The sequence below is a fragment of the Arachis ipaensis genome, chromosome B01, assembly GCF_000816755.2.
Source record: "Arachis ipaensis cultivar K30076 chromosome B01, Araip1.1, whole genome shotgun sequence".
In the NCBI taxonomy this organism is placed as follows: Eukaryota; Viridiplantae; Streptophyta; class Magnoliopsida; order Fabales; family Fabaceae; genus Arachis; species Arachis ipaensis.
The window spans coordinates 30,214,652-30,232,492 of record NC_029785.2 but is presented as its reverse complement, the minus strand read 5'-3'; the positions used below and the strand labels follow the sequence as shown (position 1 = coordinate 30,232,492).

The 17,841-nt window shown below is 30.9% G+C and overlaps 1 protein-coding gene across 2 annotated transcripts; it reads left to right on the top strand.

Moving 5' to 3' along the window:
* LOC107617512 (transcription factor bHLH19) lies at window positions 8,677-14,512 on the top strand. 2 transcript variants are annotated; one of them, XM_016319292.2, is made up of 5 exons: window positions 8,677-8,818; window positions 10,896-11,015; window positions 11,467-11,904; window positions 13,138-13,509; window positions 14,211-14,512. In XM_016319292.2, exons 1-5 carry the CDS (start codon window positions 8,762-8,764, stop codon window positions 14,286-14,288), a joined length of 1,065 nt encoding a protein of 354 aa, XP_016174778.1. In that variant the 5' UTR covers window positions 8,677-8,761; the 3' UTR covers window positions 14,289-14,512. The 2 variants fall into 2 exon arrangements, with proteins under 2 accessions (XP_016174778.1, XP_016174771.1); XM_016319285.2 differs by having other exon boundaries at window positions 8,679-8,818; window positions 10,893-11,015.

Sequence of the window (17,841 nt, the reverse complement as noted above, 5' to 3'; positions counted from 1 at the left end):
TACTGTCTCTGTCGCCGGCGAGCTGCACGCCATCGTTGAAGCCGCCGTCCCTGTTATGACTGGTGTCGTCGCCGGAAAACCACCACCGCGGGAACCACTGTCCGATTGCTCGGCTCTACTTGTTTCTGGTTCCTTTTTTGCTTGCCGAAGCCACTATTGCCTCCGTTGGTGTTGTAGCTATTTGCATTGGGTGGGACTGTCACCGTTGAACTGCTCCGCCGCCGTTGTTGTTGGAGGTGCCTGCTAGAGCTACTATTGCATCATCTTGCCTTGTTTTATTTTATATGCGTTATTGCTGTTGTATTTATTGTGGTCACTTGGTAATCATTAAGGTTGCTACCACTGAGGTGAATGTTACGGTTGTTGTTGCCGCGACGTCATGGAGTTGTGGTTGCGGCTGCCACTGTTGCGAGCTGAGAGAAAAAGGGAGTTTGTCACGTAGTTGAGTCGAGACTGAGGTAGGGGCACTTTTCTTAAACTCTAGAATTGTTATAAATAGATATTGATGCAAAAATTATATTCTTGCGGATTATGTGAGTCTTATAGATTGACTGAGCTATTTTGAAAGAATGCGATTGTTTACTTGATTTAATTCTTAATTGATTGAGTTGGCATTGTGATAGTTAATGAAAGATTGATTCGGAAATCTGACTGGTATATTTATATCGAGAAATGAGTTGCGTAGGATTTTATATATATTTATATTGAGGAATGGTATGGTTTTGAAACTGTTTGAGAAGGCTAAGAATTCTTATTTATTGATTGATTTTGTTGAAGCTGGTTTGAATTATGATTGATGAGATTGGTTGCTTGAGTTCTAGACTTTGTTGATTTTCTTAAGTTGAGTTGTTGTTGTTGTGTTAATGGTTTGTTGAAAGTGATTCGAATGATTGAGAGACGTTTGTGTTGGTTTGGTTGGGACCCTTGAAGGGTGGCAAAGTCCGTATTTTAAAGGAGATGCTGCCAAAATTTTTATAAAAATTGGAGATTTGGTTTGAAATATTATTTAGAAAAGTTTGGATTCAAGAATTATATTATTTGATTTCGATTTATTAAGAAAAAAAATGAATTATGTTTTGAGTTTTATTTATTGAGAAAAGTATTATGTTTGAGTTTTATTTATTAAGAAAAGGATTTCCTTTTGAGTTTGATTTATTAAGAAAAAAATGAATTATGTTTTGAGTTTTATTTATTTATAAAAAGAATTATACCATTTTGAATTTGATTTATCAATGAAAGGTTTATGTTTCGAGTTTAATTTATTTGAAAAGAGAATTATGTTTTGAGTTTGAATTATTTAATAAAGAAATTATATTTTGAGTTCGATCCAATACGAAAACAATTATGTTTTGGGTTTTGAAATAAAGAATTACCTTTTGAGAGGTTTTGGTAAATTTATAACATTTGAATTTGAATGGTGAAGAAAGATAATTTTTGTGTCTCTTGGAAAATTATTGAACTTGAGAATGAAATTGAAAGTGAGATTTATGCAGTGATTTCAAATCTGAGAGTTATGCTTTTGGGGATTTCAAATGGAATTGAAGAATGGATTATCAAGATTAGTTTGATACTTCTGATTTGGTGAAAATGAGTTTTTTTAAAGAGAAATGGATTTAAATTGTTCTTTTAAAAGAGATTTTGGTATTTAAGCTTCATGGGTAGATGCAAGAGTTGTGGCTTATCCCACTTGCTCCGGGTTGTGATTTTAAAAGATTGTGGTTTTGAATGTGATTACTGACTAGCAAGGATCATGGTGGTATACTGCTTGTCCAGTGCTGAATATGTTGATTAAGGTGGATTGTGGATATAAATTATTGTATGTAATTTATGCACCTGGCAAGGATCACGGTGGTGTACTGCTTGTCCAGGGTTGTAGTTGAGGTGGAGATCGTGGTTATTTATCGCCTACTAGTTTTTCAATTGAAAATCTTGTGAAGATCATGGTGGTGTACCGCTCAAAGTGGTGGAGATCGTGGTGGTGTACCGCTCACCAGGGAGGGATCGTAGTGGTTTACCGCCCACCGATTTTCAAGAGGACGATATCCGGGTTAGCTATTGGATGTGTCGGGTTCTAGTAAAGTAACCGACATGTGAACTCATGGCTAGTAGGACAGACATGTATCATACTGCATTTGTTTACTATTGTTTGGGTGTGCATCTTGTATTTAGCTTGTCTATTTGAATAATTGTACCTATATGCTAATTGAACTAATTGCCTTAATTGTCCTCCATGTTTGTGTATTTCTTGCATTGTTTTGTCTGTGCTTGAACAACTGAGAGATCCCTTATGCTGGTGGTGATGACGTGATAAACCCCATTTTTAGGGTTTATCATGTGTTGAATTTAGAGCATTTTATCAACCTTTTCTCACATTTATTAAATGAAATAGCATGGTTTTGTGATTCTTCCTTAATTTGTGCTTAAATATGAAAATATGCTTTTTAGACCTTAAATTAGCTAATTTTGATTCACCTTTGATTCCACTAGATGCCTTGATGTGTTTGCTAGTGATTTCAGGTTGAAAAGGCTAGGAATGGATCAAAGGAGTGAAGAGAAAAGTATGCAAAGTGGAGAACACATGGAAAAAGCTAATGATTTGGATGCACCCATCAACGCGCACGCGCACTGGACGCGTACGCGTGGATCGCAAAAACCTTAGGGACGCGCACGCGTGCTGTACGCGTACGCGTCGGTGCTAGCACGTGATTTTTAAGTGAAAACGTGCCCAGCGAATTCTCAGAGGCCGTGGGGCCCAATCTAAACCAACTTTGGCACCAAAACACTTAAAAGGACCAAGGATTGAAGGGGAATGGATCATCATTCACATCTTGGATCATTAGGAATCATTAGGCTTAGTACTAGTTAGTTTTAGAGAGAGAAGCTCTCACTTCTCACTAGAATTATGATTAGGTTTAGGATAATAAGCTTAGATCTAGGTTTTAAGTCATGCTCTCATCCACTTCTACCTTTCAATTCCTTGTTGTTATATCTTGTTCCTCTATTCTTTTGTTATGATTTCTTCTACTTTGTTTCTATACTTTGTTGTTGATCTACTCTTGCTTCTTCTATTTTCTTTCAATTCAATTTGAGGTAATTCATGTCAATAATGTTCTTCTTGATTGTTGTTGTTAATTCTTTGCAATAATTTTTGTTAGATTTCATTCTTGTTGTCAATTTACGATGCTTTTCTTTTATACCTTCCAAGTGTTTGTCAAAATTCTTGAGAGGATGTTAGAGTATGATTTTACACTCTTGGCTTGGGAATGTAACTTAGGAATTCTTGAGTTGCTAATGTCCAAGTGATTGATAGTTGGTAGCCATTGGCTCTAGCTCTCATTAATTCAATTAGTGAATGGCTATGACTTATGGACTTGGATTGATATAGCTCATTTGACTTTCTTCTACTTGTTAAAGGATGACTTAATGGGATTGATCCTTGCGATTATCATATTGTGTTTAGTGATAAGGATAGAGATTCTTGACCACCAAACCTTGCCAAGACCTTTTCATCATTTGATTTCCATCGCCATTTACTTTTCTTGTTCCTCATCCAAAACCCCAAAATATACATGTCTATAGCCAATAACAAGAACACTACCCTACAATTTCTTTGAGAGACGACCCGAGGTTTAAATACTTCTGTTTATAATTTTAGGGGTTTGTACTTGTGACAAAGAATCTTTTGTATGAAAGGATTATTTGTTGGTTTAGAAACTATACTTGCAACGAGATTTCATTTGTGAAATTCTAAACCGTCAAAAATCCATTCATCATGACGTTAATGGTTGTTCCTAATATGGTACTGAGAGATCCCCTATGTTGTATTTGCCTTGTACCGTTTGATGCCGAAAATTGATTTTTTTTTTTTTTAGATTGAGTTTTGATGGTGATTTGATTTGAGTTGGGTCGGAGGCCGTACTGGGTTATTTTATGGGATATTAATTGAGTTTTGAAATTCTTATAACTAAAAAAGTGAACTTTGAATTTTGGATAATTAATTGTTAATGATTTGAATATATTCATAAGACAAGTTATAATCACTGCAGTTGAAATCAATTCTTTATTTTATGCTTATCCTCTTATGACAATTCTTAAAAATTCTCTACTGAGAACCAGCAAGGATGATGTTCTCACCCCCAACAAATTTTCTTTTTCGGGATGCACGAAGAGTTTAAGGAGTTCCTTCTGTGTATCTGATTGTATTGTATATTATTGTATATGTTATAGTTTCCCCTCACTTTTATTATTATATACCCTTGTAAGAGATATAGGAGTTGTAATGATATGTATGTTCATAATATTTGTAAGTTAATTGTATATGAAGTTTGATATGTTTATATATATATATGAGGATTTAGTGATTGATTTTGGTTGTATATGCATGTTTGATTAAAATAAAAAAAGTATTTCCAGTTTACAAAAGAAAACAACATACGGTTTCGAGTTAAAGGCTCATATCTTTTTATTAAATATATGAAAATCATCGTAACATTCTCACTATCAAAGTGGCGCAGCCAGAAGCGTGACATTCTGACAGTAAGGGTGTTACAGTAAATTAATTTTACGTGATTAGGTTAGGATAATTTAGTTAGATTGATAGGTTCTAATCTCTACTCAATGTGTTTGGAATTATTATCTGAGATTGTCGATTCTTGTTGCTTGGATTATTTGAATTAGTCTGAATCATTAATTTTGTGTTTTATTGTTAATTTGGTTGAAGAATTATTACTGAATTTGTTTGAGCAATGCTTACCTGTTTTGATGATTCGCTGGTTGTTGTTGCTTTGTTGGAAAATTACTATTTTAATGCTTATTTTGCTGATTTATATTGCTGCTGGAACTGTTGGTTTATGCTGAAAAATTACAGTGTTTTGCCATATGCATTACTAGTGATGCTTCATCACGTTATTTTGTGTTTTCTTAAATTTGCATAGGATAATTTTTTGAATTGTTAGAATGCTTTGAAAGTTAGAATGTTTTGAAAAATTGTTAACAAAGTTAGAATGCTTTTGTTAGAATACTATGAAAGTTAGAATATTTTGAAAAGAAAATAAGATAAAAAAAGTTAGAATTGTTTGAAAGTCTAATTTCATTATTTTGAAACTAAAACACTATGTAATTTCTTTTTTGTTTCATTTACTAAACTAAAGCACTTTTCGAATTATTTATTATTTCTTGAGTATGTTATTATTTGTGGGTGTTTGTTACGTTATTAATTTGTTATTAATGTATTCTCTATACAGACATGACGACAGGAAGCAGAAATAGGTCGAGTGGGACATGTGGTCGTAGTAGAGGGTGGGCTTCCACCGAATCCCCCAGGGCTGCTCAGTCATCGCCCTCTATCCTGGCTACTCTGTCGACCCCTGTGATGTCACAGGCGGTTCCATCGGACCAGCAATTTATCATGGTCCCAAACCAGAACTGGGTGCCTCCTTCTGCTACGCCCCCTGCAGATGTAGCAATGACATCGACAGAGCTAGCAGTGGGTGATACCTCTAATGCCCCTGAGCAGGATGCCCCTCCACCACTGCTCGTCATCAGGATGAAGATTTGGCCTGATGGCATGCAGTTGTGAGTTTAATTTTTTAATATTAAGTTTGTTTATCTTATTTGATTGTTATTGTGCAATTGTGCGGTCTGTTCTCTGACAGGTTTGCACCGAACACCAATGCTTGCACACAGCAGATATCCGAGGTCATTAAGTCTATGTGCGACTACCCGTGGCCGACCTACACACCGATCATGGCTGAGACCAGAGAGTGCTGATTTCAAAAGTGAAAGGAAAGAACCCAATTTGGTTAGAATTAATTTACTGTATTTGAACTGTATTTTATTCCAACTAACTAATGTTGGTGAATCACTTTGTGTAGTTGAAATTTATATGGGATGCGGAGCATAACCTCATGATCCGGAAGATCTACGACCACGGGACGGCCAAATGTTTTCAGCAGGTGACGAGTGATGTTGGTCAGGGAAAAGATCACCTGACCTCGTGGATCCGTCCAAACATCAAGCGTAACTTGGAGACTCATTTTAGAGATAACAAGGGGTTCAGGTATCACCGTCTCACGAACATCGCCAATAGGGCTTCGCCCAAGTCGTCGAGATATACGGGTGGGTCGGTGACCTTCATGAAGATGAAGACGAGACTGGTAGGAATTTTGGAATTGTTTTGTATTATAGTAGTTACTTGAATTAGTTAGTAGAGTTTAAGGTATTTAATTTTCTTTTTCATTATCAAGTTACTTAAAGAGTTAGTAGATTTTAGGGCGTTTAATTTTCAGTTTTAGTGGATTTAGATGATTAGGATAGGTTAGATTAGATTCTGAGATTGCTGAAAAATATTGGATTATTTAACTGTTTGTTCATTGTTCAGAAATTGTTTGAAAAATACTTGACTGTGAAAATAATTATGTTAATTTGGTTTAGATGGAACCCTTCAAGGGTGGCTAAATCCAAATTTCAGGGGAGACTCTGTCAAACTTTTTATAATATTTTTAGTGAAATCGAAAAAATTAAAATTATTTTTTCGAAATTAGAATTAAGATTTCCTGCTTCATATATATTTGTCTGTCATTTTTTAATTTGTTCGTTTATTTTATTGTTTAGTTTAGTTAATATATTTGTTTGTAGTTTAAGTCGTTGGATCATGAGGTGACATTGGCGGAGACCTTCAAGTATACCCATACTTTAAAAGCAAACAAGGAGAGATTTGCTAACGACCGGTCGGCGGCCCACTATGTGAGTTTAAATTAATCCTAAATTTTAGCTTTATTTAGTTTAAAGTCAATGATTTAACTATTATCCTAATCACAACTAACGTGTGTGCCACAGGAGGAGTATCAATTAAGGTTGCAGGCTGTGACCCAGCAATCTCAGCTGCCTAGTGGAGCTGCCGAAGTCGGCTCCGAGACCTTAGTCGTGGATCCCAACAAGATTTGGTGCGAGACCGCCTTTGAACCCCACAAGAATTCCCGCTTTGAGCTAGTCTCGTTCTTCGCTAGTGGCCTCCGCTCCTCCGCATTGGTGGCTTCCGCCGCCTCTTTCTCTGCCACTAGCCCTACTGATTCCCAGGAAGTTATCGACCTGAGGAAGGAGGTGCAGAAGCTAACACAGGAGCTTCACTAGCAGCAGGAGCAGTCTGAGCAGAGGTATCAAGAGATTCTTGCACACGTTGCCACCAGCTCAGATCTGACAAAGAATCTGGAGCAGCTCGATCAGTTGTGATAGCAGATGGAGGAGTACAACCAGCAGATGCACGCTGCAGGCAACAGCGACATTGCTGGTAGGGCACTGACGGCAGCACCTACTCCGCTGCCTTCACAGGGGGACCACGACACCAACAACGATGACAAGGATTATCACAATCTGTAGGGGTTAGGGTTTTATGCATTTTTTTGTTTATGGTACATTACTCTACTTAATTCTGTGACATTTTATTGTATTCATACCATTTATTTTTAATAAAATAATTTGTTGATTTCTGCTAATTTTAGATTTCTGATAACAATTTCGTTAACGAGAGTTTTAATTTGATTTGACTATTAGTTGTGACTAAACTGTGCCCAAAAAAATATAAAAACTAAAAAACCTACCGGCGGATGTAACGATAAGTTTTGGCACCATTTCAAGCGAAATGACGCTAAAGTTACTGTCGGATTAATCCGATGGTAATTATAATTTTAGGCTTGACAATCCATTAAAATCACCGACGGAGGAAAAAATCCGCCGATAAAAAATTTCTAGTACCATTTATACCGTTCACTACAGAACGATCGTAAATCCGACGATAATCTATTTAACGGTAAATTTATTTGATTAATCCAACGGTCACTAACGTTTTTTTTTTTTTTGTAGTGATTCAATTTATTTTAGGTTAATTTAAAATCAATTTTTAAATCTTTAAAATAAATTCAATAAAATATTCGAGTCAGATTCAAATCTAATCAAACTCGATGCGATCCGGCCGATTAGTACACCTCTAGTTGGTATTGGGTGTTCTTCCCACTAATTGTTGTGCTAGCATAAGGGTATGTATTAGGAACTTTTAAACTAAATCATCACATGGTTGTTACGTTTTAGTATTACCATATATGCTCATGCTAAGTTATTGCAGCTTTAAAAATATTAGTAAGCACAAAACTTTGTAACTGTAATAATTTAGTAGGTTATAGCTTTTTAAATATTTCCTGTAAAATTGTTGTAAAATATTATTTACAAAACGTGATACCTAACACTCTATGATTGTTTCCATAAATTAAAAGAAAACAAATTTGTAATAAAAATTACTTTAAAATAATATGATAGTAATATCTCATTTATTTTAAACATTTAAAAGGCCCATTGAGATAGCACATAACAATATGAAATTTCTTGTTTGTCGTCATACTATACGTCTTTCGCCACCATGCATTTTTTGTTAGTTTTATTTTTATAATACTAATTAATTAAGTAAACTCCATTATGCATGAATCGTCATTTATAGCAATAAAGACAAGCTACTAAGGTAGCTAGAAACTAGCTTGTCCTGACGTGCCTTTTTTTAATATTATCGATTTTTATGTTTTTGGCATGTAGGGTCTGTGGCTAATGTTAGAGGAAGAAATTAATTAATTAAATGATCTAAAAGATGGCAATCCCACTATATATAAAGAACTCCGATTCTTACAAAACATATAGGAACTTCATAGATATGTTGTATGCAATATTTCTCCAAAAAGCTACGTTGTGTAGGAATTCCATATATAGCTAGGATCTTATGGAGAAATCGAACACACCAATGGACACATCAGCAGCCAGCTGGTTATCTGAATTGGTAAGAAACTAAACTCATCTAATTTTGATGTTTTACGTGTTGTGATATTTAGATAACTTAATATTATCAAACAAATCCTAATATACCGTTAAATGTGTAATGGTTTATGTATTTTTATTTAATTATTTAAATTATTATAATAAGTTACTAATGTGTTTTGTTTAGTAATATAAATTTTTACAATAAAACTACGTGGACAAATAATTTATCGATTAAATTTCAATTAATTTAGATATGCACGTTTTTTTTTTTTTAATATGGTCATCATTATCATCGTGGTCGTCCTATTTTTTTTATTCTTGTTTTCTAACAAGGAAAAGTTTGGAGGACCAACAACTTTTTTAAATTTTGTCCAGCATATAATCAGCAAAAAAAAATGAACCATTAGATGAAATCTCACACTAATCTCACAACATTAAAATCATCATTGATAGTTATTTGATAGCTATAAATCACAAAAGTTACTGGCCTCTAGCACTCCTCTTCTAACAATATTGCCAACTTCAATAACAACTTTTTTTTCTTATTTAATTTTTTTCCCTCTTTCTTTTGTTTCTCGGTCCTCCTTTATTATTATCATTGTGGTCATTGTCTTTGTATTCTTCTTCTCTTATATATGTTTAAAAAACTAAAGCATAAAAATTTGATTTACAATACAAAAAATTTTAATGCATAACACAAATATTTAAAGGACCACATGCCTAGAACGTTAACACTCAATCAACAAAATATATACACAGAGTACAAAATTTCGGTATATAGTATAAAAAATTTGGTGCACAATACAAAAATTTTTTAAAAATTACATGTCTAAAACATTGACACCCAAATAACAAAATGCATATACCACAAATATTTTGGTGCATAGCACAAAAAATTTTGATGCGCAACAAAAAAATGTTTAATGGAAAGCAAAAAAAAACTTAAAGGACCATAATTGATTCACTTAACCAACAAAATATATTCATAACAAAAATTTATGTGCTATGTGTAAAAATTTTTATATATGTAAAAATTTCTATGCTATGTGTAAAAATTTATCTGTTATAAATTTCTATGCTCTCCAAAAACAAAATTGTGCTAAAATAGCATGAAAAAGGAGAAACGCTAATACATGCGTGCATGTTTTTTTTGTTAGACTTGTGTCAATGTGGTAGGACTTGCCTACAAAAATGCTTGTATGTGTAACATTATTAAAATTTTTAAGATAAATATTTTTTTTAATATTACCAAAATTTCTGTTACAAAAAAATTTGAAATTTAGCTCATATAATATGAAACAAAAATTGAAAAAATTGCAAATTCATGCTTCAAGTTCACAAATAACTTTTCTACGTATGAGAGAGCGTGATAGATACAATATTCATGTACATCCCTCTATTTCACAGTTTAAGTTTTGTTTGGTCTAAATAGTTTTGCGATATTTATAAAGTAATCAAGATGTGAATTTTATATTTTTTTTCCTCAAATCTCACTTTAATTTTTTTTTTTTTTTAGTAAAAGAAGTTACAAATTTTTTATACTTGGAATTACAAAATATTTTCATTGTTAATAATGAGAGTTAATTTCACATTTTAGATACATTCAGGACTTAATGCATGCAACATGTGTTTAACTATAATTTGTATATTAATTTTTAAATGTTAAGAAAAAGTGGTCAATTGAAATAACATATATATAAAAGTAATCAACTAAAAATTGACTAATATAAATATTTTGGAGTGGTTGCGAAATACATTAAAAGAATTGGTTTCGTACATGCACTAAATGATTAGTTTGTGATGATTCAAGTTTTAGTAAACATTTTTTATTTTCTTTTTAAGTTTACAAAACTATTGATGTGATACTAGCTACATTATTGATAATAATATAGCACTAGAAACTCATACTCGGTTTATATATATTAATTAATAGTAGTCCAAAAACTAAAACACTTTAACAATTACTCAAAAGTCAGCGAATTTGGACAGATAGTAAAGGATTATAATTTCTTTAAAGTTTAACAAAAAAATATATATATGATTTAACAATTACTCATAGTGGTATATATCTGATTTAATTTGTTAAACTTTAGCAGGAAATTGATGAGGATTACAATTTCTTCCCGGACCTTGATTTTGATCTAGTCGATGAGGAAGATTTTCTTTCACATGAGTTAATAGCAAGTGAGGATCTTCAAGGGAAGTCTGCACTACAGGTATTAATTAATTATTTATTAGTTACTAAATTTTTTCTTGCAAAAATATTCCATAGACACTGAAAATTATTATAGGATCAATCATATATATATACACCTGTTGTTCTACATATTATTAATAAAATAATTAACTATAGGATCAATCATATTATTAACGATTTTATTGTTAGTCAATCTGGTTTTTTAAAAGTAAAATAAAATAAAAATAGTTAATAATGATGAGAAGAAAAACATCCTTGATCAGTATTAACAATTTTATTTTATTTATAAGAAACTAAATGGTTGAGTTATTTCAAATTCAACTATTTTCGGTCGAACAAAAAAAAAATTGACAAAAATATGTCATGTTTTCATTATAAATTATACTTATTCTGTAATATTATTGAATTTTTTATTATTATTAACAACCTTTTTAATTTTCTGATATGATCACCATCACATTCAACGGTAGGACCAATCTTTATCTGCAGAGTGCAATTCCAAAGAGCTAAGTAATTGTTGCACCGATGAAATGATGAGTTTTGAAGAGATGCTAAGAAACATCAACGATGAAACCTTTTCACCCAAACTTTCTTCATCATCTTCTCAGATTCTGTCCTTTGATAACTCAGACTCATTATCATCATCTCCACCCAATAATACGACACAGTTTTATGAGTTGAAAAATAGCTTAAACCAAAGGCAAGACTCAGTTGAAACTCCAAATAATAATAATAATAAAAAGAGTGATTCCTTGAATACACAAAATGTGGAAGCAAAGAGTACCTCAACACTTGGTAAGAGGTCACCATCTCATGCTCACGATCATATCATAGCTGAGAGAAAGAGAAGAGAGAAGATCAGTCAGAGTTTCATTGCTCTTGCAGCCCTTGTTCCTGGCCTCAAGAAGGTACACTAATTTTAATTTACCCCCCTAACATTTATTCCATGCAAACTTTAATCCTTCACATTCAAAATCTTCACATTAATTAGTTCCTAATTTAGGAATTTATTAGCGACATTGTTTTTCAAAGGAAAATATTTTTAACTAGCCAACTTTAAATAACTGTAATTAATAATCAATAATTTTATATTTTTTAAAAAATAAAATTTAAATAATCACTAATTAATAATAATTATTTAATATAGAATGTAATTCAAAAATATTTGTTGACTTAACTTGTTGTTAGTTAGACCTTTGTTGATTATCTAGCAAAATTGTTTCTCAAACTAATTTTATATGAATCCCATAACTAATAAATCGACCGATAATCATTTGATAATCAATTATAAAGACTAATTTAACTAAAAGTTTTAACATCTAGAGATCGATTAATTATTTTAACATTGTCGAGAGACATTTTGTCTTTCACCTAAAAAGATAAATGCTGAAAAAATCATTTTTAAATATATTTTTTATAGCTGCTTTTTCTTTTTTATTTACCTTATGCTATTTTTTTTTAAAATTTTAATACTCATCAAAGATCAACTTTAGACTTTTTCAATATAAAGTTTTAATACCTTGTTATAAAACCATTATCCCAAAAAATTTAAACTAATAGAAAAGTAACATTAATAATTATATTTCTAACACAATTATTGACAACTAAAAATAAGGTTTAATTATTCTGTTGGTTCCATAGTTTTATCAAATTTTTAATTAAGTCTCTATACTTTTTTTTTCTTTCAATTGGTCTCTATACTGCTTTTAATTTTCTAATTACGTCATTTTCATGTTAAAAATGTTAAAATTAACATAATATTTTTACCAAAATACATGTGGTCAAAGATTTAATTAAGTTTTTAATTATAAATATCTTCAATTTGCGAAAAAATATTCAGTTAACTCTAATATTTTTTATACTAGAAAGGACTTAATTACAAAATTAAAGCAATACAGAGACCCAATTAAAAGGGAAAAAAGTATAGGAACCTAATTAAAAATTTGGTAAAACTATAGGGACTAAGAGAGTAATTAAACCTAAAAATAATACTAAATATTTTTATTATTTATTTTATTTTATATTCAATTTATCATTAAATAAAATATAAAAATATTTATTTTTATTTTTATATTTTTTGTATTTTATTTTCAGTGAAAACCAAACTCATCCTAATGAAATATGTTCACTGATTGACACAGATGGACAAGGCTTCTGTGTTGGGGGACTCTATCAAGTATGTGAAAGAGCTGAAAGAGCGTTTGGCAGTGCTCGAAGAAGAATCCAAGAAAACAAAGGCTCTGCCTACGGTGGTTCTGAACAAAGCAGAACAACTCCATGCTCATGGTGCTGCTGTGTTCTCCTCATTATGCGAAGAAGAGACCATTGATGGTCTTCCACAGGTTGAAGCAAGAGAGTGGGGGCAACAAGTGTTGCTTCGAATCCACTGCTGGAAGGAAGAGGGCATTTTGGTCAGAATATTGTCTGAGATTCAAAGCCTTCAATTGATGGTTCTTAATAGCAGTGTCTTATCATTTGGAGATTCCATTCTTGACATAACCATCATTGTTCAGGTCAAAGCTTCTTTTACCCTTTTTCTTCCTTTTCCACTTGATGAAGAGGATCTTCACCTTAATCTATACAGAAACTTGAAGACTGCTTTTAAAGGATATAATAATAAAAATACAAAAAATTTCCTACTTTTATATAAAATTAAAAAATTAAATATCTATAAATTTCTATTGGTGTACAGGCTTATGCTTAAACTTAAAAAATATAAAACAAAAATAAAAAAATACCCACCTATATAATAATAGGCTATAGGAGAAACTCAAGATGATTATTTATACTACAAATTTGCTTTTCTAAACAAATTAAACAATTCTAGTTAATCTCTAATTATTCTTAATTTAGACCTAGAAAAATTTTAAAACATCAAAACAAATGTCCAACTCTTCAAAGTGTCTACCACTTATAGTAGTGTGAGTCTCTCTATTTTATAACGGATATATGAATCATATAAAAAGTAAATATGTTATGTGTACACTAAAATTAATACTAAATATTTATATATTGTTTAATTTATTTTTAATATATTTTTTATGTTTTAATATTATTTTAAATTAATAATTATTAATTTTAATGANNAAATAAAGTATGCTAGTTTGGCCTAACCTATTTTCTCTCTTAACCAATGTGGTGGTTTAGTTTTTAACTATGGAAATTGTCAATTCAGGATGATGTTTAATCGTATTTGATTAATGCTGTATTGCAGGCGGGCGAAGGTTACAACTTGACCCTTAATGAACTTGTCAAGAACCTACGCATGGCTACGTTGAAACTCATGTCATAGTCATAATGCGAGTGACAGGTGCCCTACCTTGCAAGAAAAACTCATTGATGAAACGGGTTCTTTAGTTAAATAATTCAGCCAACCTTGCCAATCATCTAAGTGTGTAATTAGACTAGACATTAGTTTTGAAACCAAATATGATTTTGTAAATTTGGTCTTCCTTGAGTGTTTTTGGCATAATATATGATTTAATTATTTGAAGACTTATATCATAAAAGCAAATTCGACAAAATAAATATGTAATTATAGATTCTTCCATTATGATATTATTTGGACCATTTCGTATTTGAGGAATAAGCAATGTTCAGTAGGCCAACAAATTCTATTTATATTAGCTAACAAATTTAGCTAGTACACACATTTTATTAGTGTATTTTCACCTTAATAAAAGGAAAATAAAAAATTAATGACAACAATAAAAAATTTTTAAAAATTATTATAAAATGTGATGTTTGAAAACTGTGCAAAAAAATGCGACATGTATCATGTAGTAAAGTGTGACAAGAAATACAAAGAATACTACACCTCCATTTAAAACAAGTCCATGTTAAAAGTAAATAAAATTAGGTGTATGTAGAGTTAGGAATATTGTTATTGTTATTTTTTATTTTATTGTCTATTAGTGATACATCAAATTTTCTTTTAATTTTAATGATGTAATAAATTAATAATGTTCTGGGCAATGCTAGGTAACCAATGATTTATTTGAACAACATGAATAATAGATCTTAAAATTGGTCAATTTCAACTAAAAGACACTATACCCTAATTAAATTTAGGATTAATTTACTCTTTTAACCCTATTATTCATATTGTTCAATAATGTTGTTAGTTACCTATACTTTTCCTAATGTTATAATAATGCATTATGTTATTTTCTTGCTATAAATATTCTCGCGTTTCATCTCTAGAAAATTCGTCCCCGAAAGATTACGCGATCTTCATTTTCGTCCCCAAATGATTTTTTTAATCAAATTGGTCCCTGAAAGATAAAAAATAAGTCAAATTAGTCCTTCTGTCAGATGGACGATGGCGTGACACTTAAAGTGACACGTGGCATGATGATGTGGCACGCCACGTGGCAGGTCAACGCTACGGTCAACGCCACGTGGCAGGTCAGTGCCACGTGGCAGGTCAGTGACATGTGGCATACCCGTGACATGCCACGTGTCACTTGACATGTACAAAAGATTTTTATAGTCAAAATAGTCCTTGAAAGTCCAGACGTAAGTCATTTTCATCCCTCAAATTTTAAAAAATTAGTCAAACTAGTCCTTATATATATTTTTTTTATTTTTTCTTCATAATATTAAATTTGAAATATTTTTTGATACTACTAATTTTAATAGAAATGTAATTGACAAACAAAACATTAGTAATTGTATATTTTCTTCTTAAAAAATTTTTTCAATAAAATTATCTCCCTCCTTTAATTCTTCTCAAAATCTCTCTTATTCTTTTCTATTCTAAAACCTTTTTCTTACATTATTATATTTTGCTGGAATATATATATATATATACACTTAAAATTGAAATGTATGTATTTATTAACCTAAACAAAGTTATATGCACAAAATCAAAATTTATGTATGTTAACCTAAACAAAGTTATACCACTATTTTTTTTTACTACATATTTTTTTTTTCCATTATGGTATTACTTACATATAGGATGTAATGGTAGTGATAGTTAGAATCAAAATTCAAGAAGATCCACAAATTTTGACTCTAAGTATTACTATCATTACATCCTATACGTAAGTAATACCGTAATGGACCAAAAAAAAAGATGTAGTAGAAAAAAAAGTAGTGGTATAACTTTGTTTAGCTTAACATACATAAATTTTGATTTCGAGCATATAATTTTGTTTAGGTTAATAAATACATACATTTCAATTTTGAATATATATATACTCCAGCAAAATATAATAATGTAAGAAAAATGTTTTAGAATAGAAAAGAATAAGAAAGATTTTGAGAAGAATTAAAGGAGAGAGATAATTTTATTAAAAAAAATTTTTAAGAAGAAAATATACAATTACTAATGTTTTGTTTCTCAATTACATTTCTATTAAAATTAGTAGTATCAAAAAATATTTCAAATTTAATATTATGAAGAAAAAATAAAAAAAAATTATATAAGGACTAGTTTGACTAATTTTTTAAAATTTGAGGGATGAAAATGACTTACGTCTGGACTTTCAAGGACTATTTTGACTATAAAATTCTATTGTACATGTCAAGTGACACGTGGCATGTCACAGGTATGCCACGTGTCGCTGACCTGCCATGTGGCGTTGACCGTAGCGTTGATTTGCCACGTGGCATGCCACGTCATCATGCCACGTGGCACTTAACGTGCCACGTCATCGCCCATCTGATAGAAGGACTAATTTGACTTATTTGTTATCTTTTAGGGACTAATTTGATTAAAAAATCATTTGGGGACGAAAATGAAGATCGCGTAATTTTTCGGGGACGAATTTGAGTATTAACCCTAATTTTAATGATGTAATAAATTAATAATATTCTGGGCAATGCTTGGTAACCAATGATTTATTTGAACAACATGAATAATAGATCTTAAAATTGGTCCATTTCAACTAAAAGACACTATACCCTAATTAAATTTAGGATTAATTTACTCTTTTAACCCTATTATTCATATTGTTCAATAATGTTGTTAGTTACCTATACTTTTCCTAATGTTATAATAACGTATTATGTTATTTTCTTGCTATAAATATTCTCGCCTTTCATCTCTAGAAAACTATTCAAAAAATGATGCATAACTGATAGAAAATACAATAAAAAAAAACAATAATATTTAAATTTTACACCTATTATATACCCAAGGACGGATACATGGGACAAGTGGAGGCTTGGCCCCAACTTTTTTTGAAAAAAAAGTAGTAGTCAGAAGCCCAACCCAACCCAAATAAAACATAATAGCTTTTAAAATTTTTTAAATCCTTAAAACTAATTCTCTTTCTTCACGTTTCCTATTCTTTTCTAATCCTCTTGTTTCCTCACGGCTCACGAGTCACGCGGCGCCCTCACTGAGTCATGTCACTGCCATTGCCCAGTCTCTAGTAAAGTTTTCAATCATATTCATATCAATTAAAACAAGGTATTCATTTTATTTTTCACTTCTTTTCTATAATTACATAAAATTATTAATTAACAAAGCACTTTTTTATTATAAAATAATATAATTTTATTTTTTTGTATTTACAAAGAAAAATTTTTGACCTATTTTTAAGATTTATTCTCTCTTATTTTTTTATTTTATTTTTTAATGAAATTGATAGTGATTTAGTGAAAAAATTATTATTATTGATAAAATACTTAGACTTTGTTTATTCATGTAAGTATATATAATTATTTGAGTTCTTTTTTTTCAGGTAAAAATAAACTAGAACATTTTATGATGAAAAAGCAAAGTAAAATTGATGTAATTTTTAAGAGAAAAGTTACTGATAATGTTAATCGAATGAAACTTAGGCTAACTATTGAGTGAGAGCATGAGAGAGAGCGAGAGAGAGAGAGAGAGC